Source organism: Cheilinus undulatus, linkage group 22 (genome assembly GCF_018320785.1).
Source record: "Cheilinus undulatus linkage group 22, ASM1832078v1, whole genome shotgun sequence".
Lineage (NCBI taxonomy): Eukaryota > Metazoa > Chordata > Actinopteri > Labriformes > Labridae > Cheilinus > Cheilinus undulatus.
Genome location: NC_054886.1, coordinates 9,760,807 through 9,775,040, shown reverse-complemented (window position 1 = coordinate 9,775,040; position 14,234 = coordinate 9,760,807). Strand labels below are relative to the sequence as shown.

The 14,234-nt window shown below is 39.5% G+C and overlaps 1 protein-coding gene across 1 annotated transcript in view; it reads left to right on the top strand.

Moving 5' to 3' along the window:
- The first annotated feature begins 495 nt into the window (after positions 1-495).
- focad (focadhesin) overlaps positions 496-14,234 on the top strand; it is a 44,611-nt gene continuing 30,872 nt past the window's right edge. The window contains exons 1-5 of the mRNA XM_041779452.1: positions 496-548; positions 8,587-8,658; positions 9,637-9,711; positions 10,149-10,303; positions 12,196-12,294. Coding sequence (XP_041635386.1) covers positions 8,602-8,658; positions 9,637-9,711; positions 10,149-10,303; positions 12,196-12,294 — 386 coding nt within the window. The 5' untranslated portion in view covers positions 496-548; positions 8,587-8,601. The remainder of the gene's footprint in view (positions 549-8,586; positions 8,659-9,636; positions 9,712-10,148; positions 10,304-12,195; positions 12,295-14,234) is intronic.

Here is a 14,234-nt window from a genome sequence, read left to right as displayed (position 1 = left end):
TTAACTCTAGTGTTTAAAAGAAAAAGATCAAGATCTTAAGAAAATAAACACTTGTTCTCAATGGAAACCAGAGTAAAACAAACTCATGACAGGATAGGGCTTCCATAGATTTGAGTTTATTCTCATATATGACAAAATTATGGCCCCATATCCCGTGGTCTTCAAATATGTAGCATAAGACATTTTTGGCTAAGTTAATATGTGACTTATTATTCTGCTAAGGTTACGGAAAAAGCTTTAAAATGGGCCAACAGTAGCTATATGCCTAAAATAATGAATCATTTCAAGCCATAGGAGATGATGGAGCCTGAAAGTCAGTCAGTCCAAAGGTCTGGTGTATTTATTGTAACTACAATGGGCTTTTCAAAGCTTTCTTAACAGATTTCAGTATATTTCTGACCATAAAAGCAAGATTCTGACAATCAGAGCGGCCTGCAAATTCCAGTAAAGGCAAGTCATGGTTTATAGCGGATAAGAAATTTCCACAGTTTTGGTCCTAGTTTCGCGCCGTAGTTCCACGCTGGTGCACAGGAGGCTGGATGAATGAGGTAAAGTTAAGAAACAACACGTAAAACTTTTATTTTAAACTCTCAACTAAAAAATCATGTCTGTAACTAAGCCTCCAGCAGAACTCAACATTGTACATTCGTTTTATAGATTCATACAAACACCGTGTTGATCAGCATTAGCTTTAAGGTTAATGTCTCCCGCTAACGCTATGTAGCTGGTGTTACAGTGTAATGAGTTACCGTGTTAACCGATGTCTTTTAGCTGAATGTGTTAGTGGTTGGCGTAGATACAAGAAATGTGGAAAGCCAAAGACTTCACATGGATATTTGCCTTAGTAGTGCACTAACTGCACATATGATGAGGATACTGGGGATTTTGTCAAAGAATATACAAATATTGTCGAGTACTGGTTTTAAACATCTGTCGTAACTACAACAACCACAGACGCACTCTGTTGAAAGTCACCAGTTAACACGGTCACATGTGAAACCACAACACTACTTCAGCTAACTTGTCTTGCTAGCTTGTTTTATTTTATCACTTTTAAACTGTATTCATTGATTTAAAGACCTAGCTCAAATATATATTTTATTCCTCAGTTGTTTCGCGAATGCTCCGGTTATTACGACACGCAGACAGCAGCATCAGGACCACAGCTAGCTTGTTAGCAACCCCGTAACCCTGTTTAAATATCTACAAACTGTAGCTTCACTCGCTAACCAGAGATGTATTGTAATGTACAAAAAGTCATAGACGAGATGGTTTGACAAGGCAGAAAGGATATTGTAATTCGGCATAAATATAAACCACCTAAGCATGTAATTTACAAAATAATAATAAGAAAATTCCAGAATATATTTCGACCTGTTTTGTAAATACAGTATGACACATCAAGCAGCTTATAATGGTGTTGATACTAACACAAATAATTATACTCATACATGTTAAACATGAAGGCTAATAATATGTAATAATGCAATGATAACTTGTTGTTTAGTTTGGTCAGAATCTTTCTAATTGTATGCATTGTTTAAGATTGTTCTGGAGGTTTTGTGTTGTTTTCGCAGTACTGTACATCCTCTGGTGGCAACAGTGGGGATGTTTGTCAGAATGGTAGCATTTTACAACTTTGAATAATGAATGCAAGCAATGCACTCTTAATCTGCTGTCACTTTAACCCAAATCATTTGGCATTAGTTAGTCATTTTGTACATGCAGTCCTGCATAATTCTTATTGTATAATAATGTTAACTGCATTTCTAAGGCTTCAGAAACTGTTGGAAATAGAGGTTGACTGATAATCAGCCTGGTGGTTTACCAGGGCTGATATCAGGCATTTAGCTAAGGGATGCCCAGTTTTATCAGCATGATATCTGTGTCTGAAAATATCAGCTTAAGAAGACTATTTTCAGTATATGAAAATGTCTGTAAGTATTGCATATGTTGACAGAAATCCCAATGTTTAGGCACTGGCCTATATCAGCTGTGAATATTGGCCTATATTGGCCCACATCAGTTGGAAACACCCACCTGTATATGCGATAAATATTGGTTTATATTTGCTGTATCAGTCCATATCAGCTGTAAATATCAGCCTATGTTAGCTTAAAATTTTAGCCTATATCAGTTGGAAATATCAGCCTATATTTGCAGTAAATATTGGTCTATATCTGGTGTAATTATCAGCCTATGCCAGCTGCAAAAATTGGCCTGTATCTGCTGGATGTAATAGCCAAATTGTTCGAAATATCCTTCCATATATGCTGTAAATTTTGGCCTATATCAGCTGTATCTATTGGCCTAAATCAGCTGCAAAATATAAGCCATATTGCTTGAAATATCCATCCATGTAAGCAGTAAATTTTGGCCTATATGGGTTGGAATCATCCATTTTGGTCAATATTAACTGGAGATATTGGCCTATATTGGCTGAAATATTGGTCTTTATCAGCTGTATATTTTGGCCTACATCAGCGGCAAATATTGGCCTTACTGTTTGGAAAAATCAGCCTATTTTGGCTTTAAATAGTGGACTATATCAGCTTAATATATTGGCCTATATCGCTGGAAGTATCAGCTGGAAATATCATAAGGATCAGTAGGTAGTAGCTTTAAACGTTAGATGTTGGTTGATACATGTTGGCATTATAAATCATATATTGGACTCAAATATCGGTAAAGTTAAGAAGTTTATGATGATATAGCCTATAGGTGGTTGCCTAGGGCCCTACACACTCAGGACACACATTTCCTAAACACTTTACAACATTCAGCACTTTCTAACTCATCCTAAACCATCTACTTAGATCTGTCTGTGTCATATTTAAGAACAACAAAAACGGAAGGCTCCAGTCTTTCCTTCTGCTATTCCAGTCCTTCAACATGGCCACGCTCCATGTTCTGCTGCCTGAAAGGCCTTTAAAAAAATTCCCACGTGTGTGTACCCAGCATGTGCAGCCGTGAGCGAGCGTCCCACAGTAAAGCCTCCGCCGTGTCATTTCTAAAGCACTGTTGGCTCAACACTGTTCATGCATTGTCCTCCCTTCTATTGCTAATGCAGAGCTAGCACTACAGGCAGGCACATATTGTGTTGTTGTACGGTAAATATGCTGCAGAAAACGCTGGAAAAGTTCGCCGTATCAACACTTTACTGAAAATTTGAATCAGAGAAGAAACTAGATGATTCAGAGTGATGGGTGTCAGATCAAATAGAAAATCTTTTCCACCGTTTGATGGAAAAACAGACTTGAACATCCAAACTTCTTTTAAACGAACCAACATAAAGAGATGGAGATATGTAATCATTAACAGTCTTTAAATAAGACAAAACAAGCTTTTTAGCCGAGTGTAGTGTATGTTTGTGTTGTGTAGCAGGTGTCGCAGACTTACCTGTCCATGAGGAGCTGAAGTCAGTGGGGGTTGTTGGTGGGAGCTGTCAGTGGTGGGAGCGGGTGCAGAGCGAGCAGCAGCAGTAGCAGCCGGGTGGATAACAGTACAGAAAACAGGCAGCTTATCAGTTAGATAACAGTGGGATGGGTGGGTGGGGGGGGGGGGGTTGGAGGGGTCGGGTTGGGTGTCTGTGTTTGGGGAGGGGGTGACAGAGGTGAGGATACATGAGGCTCCTCTTCTGTGTTAAGTAATGAAAGAACAATAGATCAGTTTACAAAGATATGCAGATATACAGAAAGAGACTGGAGTCAAGGGGTTGGAAACTGGATTAAACTGGACTAAAATGTTGTTTTTTTCACCTAAATGTATTGATTTTGAGTCAGTTTTTAGAGTTGTATCCTTTTTCTCTAAAAAAGACTAGTCTGTGGGGTCTTTACATCTAGAAAAACCCTCTGTTTTATTTCTTGTTTTGCATATGCTTATAAAGTATTCCTCTTGACAGAGGCTGCTCTCTTTAATGTCTTTGTATGTTTTCAGGTTTTATGTGCATCGGCTGACCGGGCATTTATCCAGGCCATTATTGTGAATCGTTATCTCAAGAATACTTCAAAAATTTTCTTCAAATTTTATACGAACGTCCACTCTGACTCAAGGAAGAAATAAGAGGATTTTAAAGGCTGTAGGCCAAAGAGGAAGCTCACTATGTCTAATGTTCATCCCTTCCATGTGAATGTACTACCTCAAGAACACTTTGAGGAATTTTCTTTAAACTTTACACAAATGTCCACTCTTACATAAGGATGGTCTAATATGATTTCATAGACTTTTTATCTTTTCAGGTCTGACCAGAGTATTCCAGAGATATTGCCAGTGGTAGTTAGGGCCAAGCAGGGCCCCCTGAAATCTGATTAGCCTCCCCAAAAACCGGGAAATGATGTCTGTTTGCCTTGTAAGCCATATAATTGCGCGTTTAGCATTAGTTCAGGCAGGCCAGGGAGTCGAGCACTGTCATAATCACCCAAGCCCTCGTCAGCTGACAGCCAGCTGATTTTCTCTAAGCATGCTATTGGCTAATCGCTGTCATGCTGCCTTATTTTAACTGCTCTTGCCTGGCCATGATCTGTTGCTCTCTCTGCAACCTTCCTCCACCCCAGCTCCTCCTTTATTCTGCTTCTGACTTAATCAATGCCATCCTGCTGGCAATGAACTAGCCGTTTAGGCATACGCATATTTTCACCTACATTATATTGGTTTTGAAAACTTTCATATACGTCACCTTGTGGATATTAAAGTGGCCTCAACACCCTTATATATTTCTGTATGTGGCCTCAGTGGACAAAGTTTTTCCCCTTCTGCTATTGGCCAAAGGGAAAGCTCATTAGGCCAAAAGTTCACCTCTTGTGGTGAAATTAGGGATGCACACAGTTTAACAGTTTAATTTGTTTATCCAATTAGCTGGTACAAGATTTACAAGTTGGTTAAACTACCATCCTTTTTTTTTTTTTTTAATAAACATGCGCTAGAAATCCCGGTCTATAGCTAATGCTCTTTTAACTGTAATGAAGCTCCTGCAACCAGAGGCTGCTGTAGCCTCACTTAATGGCTGCTGCCTTCCAGTCTGAGCTTTCCCCCGGCACTTTACCAGATGTAAATATAAAATGCTCAGCGGTAGCTTAGCAGTTAGCGCGTGGTAGGAACAATGCAGTATTAAATGGAATTAAGTGGTACATAGGCTGTCGAGGGTTGAATTCACGTATAACTACTCAAATGAAGTGAAAATAGGCCAGATATCAAAGCACAGTATTAATCTGCAAAGAGAAACAAAGGCGAGTGGAGCTAGCTGCTAATGTTAGCCATGCTATAGAGAGTCTCTTAGGCTCACATCATATCTGCTAACACAGTAACCCTGTGAGGAATTTGACTGTTTTCGATGGATTTTCTTCTCTTTAGACTAATAAGTTAAACAAAATTTAAGTGAGCGTTTAGCTGAATAGGGAAATAGACGCTTAGGAACATCCTTAGTTGTATGTCAGGATCTTTGGATCCTTTTGTTTATCCCTTGCCTGTGAAGGCATTTTTCAAGATTGCCTGACTGCACAAATGTCCGCTCTGACTCAAAGATAAACTGATTAGAATTTGGAGGTTGTAGGTCATGTGTTCTCCATGTCTGGACTCGTCATCACTGAATGTTAAATTCGCCCACATGCCAACACCAGCGCAAACAGGCCTGACATCTTGAAGTTGTCCTGCCACATGGGCCCTGTCCAGATTGGTCAAACATGGTATGCGGATTCTTCTAGCACACACCTACTGACCTCACAGATGATGACATTCAGGTGCCAACCAGGTACCTGATCGTCAACAGCTTGAGGTACCGGAGGCTAAAAGCAAGAGTCAGAAGCAACATCAGAATAAGCTGATTGGCATTGGCAGAGGAACTTTTTTTATGGGCACATACTCAGCTCTGCTGCTCATCCCTCAAATGAATGTTCCTTACAAATGTGGCACCAATTAAAAGGGAAATAAACAGTCTTTCCAAGGCTATAAGACTGACAAGTTGTTCACTTTGACAGAGGAATGAACTCATTAGATTTTTGAGGCTGTAGGTCAGTGACTAATGTTATTTTGCCTCCTGTTCATCCTATACATAATATGACGTGTTAAGTTCATTGGGCACCACATTCATCTCTTGCTTTTAGAAGTGATACCCCAAAAAATCTTGAAGACTTTTCATCAAACTACACACAAAAACTCCTCATGACTCAAGAGTGACGTCCTTAGAGTTGGACTTTCAAATTTCAAGCTCATTAGGCCTCATTCCTTCCTTTGCTTGTGAATGTATTTTTTTACAAATGCCTTCTGGGATTTTCTTCAAATTCTTTACAGACGTCCTCTCTGACTCAAGGATGAACTCATTCAGTATTTGAGGTCAGAGGTCAGATTCATGGGCTCAATGTTCATCCCTTGCTCTTAGAGTTTATTTCTCCCAAATCCTGAGGAATTTTCCTCAAACTGTGCACAAAACCTCACTACGACTCAAAGATGAAGTCATAGATTTGGGAGTTCAAAGTTCAGTTTTCATGTTCACCCCCTCCTCATGACGGCAACATCTCAGGGAGGCTTAGAGGAATTTTCTTTAAATCTTGCTCTTATTTCTGCTCTGACATGAAAATAAGCTTATCCCATCTTTGAGGTTGTGGGTGAGAGTCAAGTTCATTAGGCCTCATGTTCATCAAAAATTGTTTAGTGTTGGAGGTCAAAGGTCAGGGGCTCATCCTTTGTTCATGATATCTCAAGAATGCTTGGAAGGATTTTCTTTAAACGTTTATCTTCTTCTACAAAGGTGCTATCCTTTATTCTGCTTCAGGCTATCTGTTATATAACTTGTCTTTCTGAAGATATAAAAAATGGATTTGATTTGAATTTATCAACCTTAAGCAGAGTTAGGCAGACACGTTCCTGTCAGTACTACAATACCTGCACCCACCCTCTTCAGAGTCTGTGATATCAACTCTTCTCTGATAAAAAACAGCAGCTGTGGAGTTCAGACTTCAGACAGCAGGTGTTCAGCACCTGCACCACACTTTCAGGTGTAATGAAATGACCTGAGCTGGACCACTCATCTGCTCAGCAGCCTGTGACTCAGCCGGCCAGCTCCCACACTGATGTACTGTGAATAATTTAAACCAAAATAATGTCGTGGCTGCAGGCCAATCATCTGATAACACAGAGCCGGGATCATTTTTCAAAGAGCTTGAATCCCTCCAAGCACTGCTGCTGCTCCCAGCGGCGTTTCTCTGTTAAAGAAACAGGTGGCCGCTTCGCTTTTGATTCAAAGAAATGCCGACACGCGATATTCTGGAGGTAAAAAGACGCCAAACAATGCGCAGTGTCTCTGAACATGTTATTTTACACGTCTGAAAAAGCATTGAAATCTTGTAAGTGCAAAGACAGCAGTTCTTACACTGATAAAGGTACAATACGTAATTTTTTTTAACCCTCTGTTGGTATGAAAAAGTCTTACTCTGACACTGTTTATGACTAAAATGGCGTCTTTTGTAAATTACAATAAAATGTTATAACTGATCATTAATATATTTAACGTTTTACATACATCTATTTACTATATATATACTATACTCTAATATATTATTTGATTTTAATATATGCTTTTTTATAGATGTTCTCAATTTTTAGCCGCTATGAGATTGAGATTCTGCTGAAAGAAATTTCATTATGTGAACAGTGCAATGACAGTAAAGCTTCTTCTTCTTCCTATATCAAATAAGTATTTTTTCAATGCCAGTTTAAGTGCAAAACCCCTGATTTTGTGACGTAAAAAGCAAAAATACATTTTTATTTATTATCACACCCTTGAATATGTTAATAATGAACAACAACTTTTATTTTAAAATGTTATGTTTTCTTTCTGATTTTAAAATTTTATTATATTATATTGTCACCCTAAAGTCAGTAATGGCCACAAAGGGCTGCCGTACACAAATAGCTCAAAAAAATACTATACATTAAAAATCTACATTTGTTGCATTTATCTTTTAATCAAGGTTAGACCTAATCATGAATATCAAATATTTATTAATTTCTTTAGGAATTTAACCCTTTAAATGCCAGTTTAAGTGCAAGGAAAACTCTGATGAGTGTAATGTAAAAAAAAAAAACACACACAAAAAATTCACTACTACCTGCAAATTGGATATCCTTGAATGGGATTACCACATCCTTATGTTAATAATTAGCAACAGTTTAGATTTTTATGCATTATTATAATTTTAAAATTTTCATAAATTGTTGTAATGGCACCCCTGTAGGATACCAGGAAAAAAACCTTCAATTTCCCCTCATGCCAAATATTTTTTACTGTGATGGCTGGAGGATCAAAAATTGTGGTTTTAATGGGTTTCAATTGGACATTTTGGTCCCCAGAAGACTGAGTGGGTACAAAAATACTGCAGAGATGAATATTGACCTGTTACAGGTTCTCTGATATCAGAAATAAAAATTCTATGGAATGATTCACATTAATACAGTCAAAATAATCAAAGAAAGAAAACAGAGAATGACCAAAAAGCTGCAAAACAGCTTCAACACCCTGGAATTTAAAGTTTGCCTAATTTGAAATAAATTGGTGGTTTCTTTTATGAACTGATAGATTTTTTCTCCTTTCAGGTCTGACCAGCAGATATGGCGGAGAGTTTGAAGAATCGGTTTGATTTCCACAGTCCTGTCATACAGGCTCAGGTAGGAACTGACTCATGGTCCCAAACCCAGATTGGACCATTTCTCTGTCCCCTTACTTTTGGCTGCATAGGGTTTTTACAAATACTAGAGTTTTAACCTTTCATATACTAGCAACAAAATCAAATGATACCATAGCTGCTACAATACCTGCTTTAATACCACAGCAATAAAACTCCTGCACACTGTCTGAACAGTTTGAATACACTAAAACTAGGAAAGGAATTCCAACCATGGAGGTTATCCGGGTTAGCCATGAGTGAACAAGGACGGCTCAATCAAAGAGAAGGAGGCAGGATGTCCCTTTTCAACTCCATGAAGGTCACGTTTATACAAAGAGCTGATTCTGGGCGGGGTGTTGGTTAAATGACAAGTTAAATCAGTAAAAAGACAGAAAAGAAGACTTTAACTGCTATGTTGTCCTTATTCTGTATACTCCACTCAATTTTGAACCCTAAGTCTGTTTCCATGAAGAAGCATGTTAATATTTGGGTTTTCTGTCCTCTCAAAGCAGAAAGACTACCTTCAATCACTGAATACCACTTTTTTCATTACCACTCACCTATCATAGGTGCTTTCTTTACTAAATTAGGGTTATATTATCATCATTATTGTGAAACGGGCAAATGCTTTGTCTGGAAGAGATCCACGTATGGGCCAGAAAGCAGCAAAAATCTGCATAAATGAACTTTGAATGCATTTTATTAATGGCAACAGCAAAGTGCCTCAGTTAACCTGGTGAAATTGTGTATTTTTCTTTCAATAAAATGAACCATCAACCATCAACACTCATATTCTCCTTTTTTATTAACCTTCGCTTTGCCAGCGTTGTGTAAAAACAATAAGTTGTGATCAGAATGAAGTTAAGTTATAATGAATATAAATCAAGGAGAAAATTAAGATTGGTGCAGAGCGTTTTTGACCCTAAGAGAAAACAAAGTTTGAGAATAACTGAACATGTGCGCCTGCTTTTGCTTTCAGACGGTGAGGTCTCTGGTTGCTGCTGTGCTCAAAGAAAAAGGACCAAATGGACAAATCACACAGTCCTCCACACAGGTGAGAGATGCATGAATATGCTGCTTTTGTGGGGCTCAAATGTGCCATAAAATAAATTTCTAAATTATATTCTGTAGAGGTTTAGTGTTTATGTCTGGATCTGAAAAGTGAAGCTATCGTGAAAGTGTCCTAAACAGGCAGATTTTATAAAAAATTGACTTTATTTGAGGAAAGATAGGTTTGAAATGTGTGGGGTTTTAAAGTCATATCTGATGTTTTCATAAAAAAGTGCAAATCACATCGAAAGCTGATCTTTTCCAATCAGATTTCCTTTATTAATCCATTGGAGTTTATACAGGATTGTGTACAGACCACATTCTAAAAAAATAACATGAAGAGACGAAAAACTTAGCATAGAATCAGGATTGAGTACTAAGGTTTTCAGAGTGAACTCAGCTGTAGTCTTGGCCCAGTTCACTCTTGTTTTTGTGTTTTAGGGTCCGGCATTGGAGGCTCTGTGGCAGCAGTGTTGCTCTGACTCTGCCCTGGTGCGGTCGTCCTGCTGTGACGCCGTAGTGCTGCTGGTGGATCAGGGACACGCTGATCTGCAGTATGTCCTCAACAGCGTCCTCAACCTCCTGCCGTCCGCCAGGTACATCAACACAACCGCTCAGGGAGAAGGGATTGAGAGGTTTATCAGGAGAAGGGATGTAGAGCTAGGTTTATCAGGAGCCTTTACGAGGGAAACTTAAAGCAAAAATATGTTACTTTTCCACCTTAAGATAATAGTTTCAGAGTTAATCTAACAGCACAATAACTCTCCTAAGGTAGAATGGCATCTATCTCATTGAAACAGAGCACCTTGTTCAGCTGCTTTTAGCACTATCTAACTTATTCTTGCAGCTTTACAGCACTAGTACATACACTAGCCTTCAGCTAATAAGAAGCAAGTTGGCCTGTCTAAGTACTGTTTGATGCAACTGCAAAGGCTTAGTCCCATTTCTAACTTTAAACCTTACCCCTCAATTTCCAGTACCCCCCCTCCCCAAGTATTCAGACCCCCTTCACTTTTTTTCAATTTTGTTATGTTTCATCCTGATGCTGCAGTCAAAAACATTCATTTTTATTCTCATTAATTGACACCAGGGGTGTCAAACTCAGTCACAGCAGGGGCTAGATTCTGGATTCAGGTCTAACCTGAGGGCCTAACAGGGTCACCTTTTTAACCAGAAACTGTCAATCTCATTTGACCAGTAATAAAATGGGGAAAAAAAACTTAGCACTGATGATGAATTATTTTGACATTTAAAAAGATAAGTTTAAAGGCTCACAATCTGAGAAAAGTAAATTTATTAGTTCAAAAAGGTCAGAACATGAAATTAAAAGTGAAAATATGATTCAAAAATTTAAATTGTGAGAAATTGTGAGGCAGTTTTGTCGGAAACCAAATTAAAATATCTGGTTAAACTTCAAAATAGAATACTCTGTTGACACCCGGAAAAGGCCAGATTGTATTTCACTTCATTGCATCAACAAAACTTCATGATGGGGTGTAGCCGAGCCCAGAGTCAACAGGTCAGTGGGACAGGAGGAAGTGCTTTTATTTGTAAATATGTACTAACTCATGGTACAACCACAAAAATCAATATGGAAGGACAAAAACAGAAACAAATCCAAGCAAGTCCACCCTTCTCCAACTCCTGAAGTTCAGAATAACGGCTTCACATGTGTTTGTTATGTTTTTCTTTTACTTCAGTCGTACCTCCTCGCAGGGCTGGGTGTGATTCTGTCATCACTGCATGAACTCTTCTGTCCTCTGTGCACTAAAAACACAGCTCTGTGTTAGCTATGATCAAGCAGCACTCTGTAATTCACAGATGAAGCAGTGCTTGTGAAGACTGATTTTAGAGTAAAAGAAAGTTCATCAGAATTGTGCCAAAGAATGATCTCAGATCCTCAGGAAATTCCTGAATGTTTAATCATTTTTATCTCTTTGCAATTTGATTGCAGAGTTGGTTAAAACTGATTAAATCTTAATAAAATCCTCATTGATTTTCGAACCATACCCCACAGACTAAATGGGGTATTTGTACCAGAGGTGGAGCGTGTGCGGTAGGGGACACGGCGCCTCTATCCAGAAACATAATTCATCTTTTAGTAACAGGACACCAACACGCCTCGTCCTCGTCCTCTCTGCTGACTGGATCCATTAAGTCTTCTCAGAGCAGAGAGGATCTGGTTCAACAACACACTGACCTTTTCTTCTCGCCGTCCCTATGACTCATTGGGAAATGGAAAATGATGAGTCAGCTTTTTGAATGACCTTTACGCTAATGGTTGCTGGGATGAAAATAACTGTTAATATACAGAATGAGGTGTGTAATGTTTGAAATATAAGACTGTTGAAGTTATTAGCCTGAGTTAGGCTCATTTCATTGGTTTTACAGACCATCAGTCATCAGTTGTTCACACTGTTAAATGAACCAGACTTTGTGGTTGGATCCTGACCCAGTAAACCAACTGACTGATTTAAACTCTCCCCAGAAACGTCCCGGGGCTGGTGAAGGTGATGGGACGGCTGCTGCAGATGCAGGCAGACCAGAGAGACAGAGGAGCCCCCTTCATCTGTCCGTACTCCATCAGGTCAGTCTTTATCCTCACCGTTTTTGTCTGTCTATAATGAACACTGGTGATAATGGGAAAAGATGTTGCTTTAAAAGCCTGCTTTTTAGTTGGCTGTTTTAATACCTTTAAGACATATTTACCCTGATAGACACACTAGTTACTGTTACTGTACGTGACACTGACTATTGTGGGAATGACTAAAATCACACAAGAATCGAGCCGATGTCCCTGTCTCTGATCCTGCTGGGGCCTGGAGCGGTTCAGAGTCTCAGCGGCAGATTGCACGGGGCCACGGCGAGCAGACGGTCAACAATGGGCATCAGTGTGCATCCTCCATTAATCCCACAGCATTTACAGTTACCCAGCAGTGCCAGGGCTCAACGACCAATGACAGGCCGCTCCTGCCAGGCCAACGGCGCCACCCTGCTGCCATCAACACATTCATCTTCACACCGGGGAGGTTCAGACGGCCAGACAGACGCAGACAGCAGAGACAGAGAGGAAGATGGATCAGAGAGGGAGAAGACAATGGAGAGGAACGGAGGAGACGACAGTCAGGGAAAGAACGAAGGAATCAAGGGAAGACGTTTAAAAAAGGCGGAAAGATATTGGAGAAAGAAAGAGTAATGTAGAGGGCAAGGTAAAAGAAAGACCGAGCAGCTGAGTCTATTTTCATCACCTGCTGTAGCAGATTAAGAAGACCCCAGGATCCTGGCAGAGGAGGAGAGTCAAGCAGAAGCACCATTTCATATCTGCCTGGGGATCTTTAATCCCTGCTCTATCATCTGCATTATCAAATTAGGACTGAAGTCTCCGGATGTTTTATGCAGGCCCTCGGTAATTTATCAACTGTGTGCAAAATCACATGACAAAATCATCTTCACGATAAACAGGATTGTTCTTGAACCAGGGCCTTTACTTCATTTACTTATGTCGAGGTTTAAATGGCTCAAAGATGCAAAAAGTTTTATATTTGTCTCCAGTGGATTGCTGCAGCCTGCTGAGATTAAAAGGACTATGATGGTTGCATTTTGTCCCCGACAGGCCCAGGCTATTATTCTAAATGTGTGACAACATTTCTTAAAGGAAGGAAAAAGGGGGATTATCATATCATAACCAGTCAGATCATATTGTTTCCTCTACTGTCAGATTATTTTGTCCTGTAAAATATTGCATCACATCACATTGCGTGTGATTTCCCTTCAAAGATAAAAGACTTCCCAGCAGAGATTTATGAACTTCAGGCCATTAGCCTGCTACCATCCTCCCAGGTGGTAAATTAAGTCCTTACCCCAACCTCGGGCTTCCTCTTTGAGGTCTTTGCAGCCTGTAGACCTCTCATGGAGCTGCATACAGATCTTACCTTTACGCATCTGTCTGCCAGCACTCTGATTCAGTTCTGAACTTGTGGAGGAGAAAGATCCCCGCTCATCTTCCTGCCTGTGAGGACTGCCTCTTGTGTACCATTTTTGCCAAATTTATCCATTTTTGCCAGTTTGAAACGACTTTCACTACATTTTGGGTCACTTTTTGCCCATTTCCTCCATTACTAGATGCTTATTTTCCCACTTTTAACCATTTTTTTGCTACTTTTCACCAATTTCTTCCCTTTTTTGCCATCTCTAACCCATCTGCGCTGCATTTTTGGTCACTCTTTGCCCCTTTCCTCCCTTTTGCCACCTTTTTGTGTCTTTAGACCAATTTTTGCTGCTCTTTGATATTTCTTCCCTTGTTTTGCCACTTTTAACCTATTTTTGCTATATTTTTGGCGCTTTTTGCCCATTTCCTCCATTTTGCCACTTTAGACATATTTTTGGCGCTTTTTGCCCTTTCTAACCACTTACAACCCATTTTTTCTCCTCTTTGCCTTGTTTTGACACTTTAAACCCATTTTTGCCACAGTTTTGGTACCTTCTGCCCAATTTCCTCCCTATGGAGCCACTTTTTTGTGCCACTTT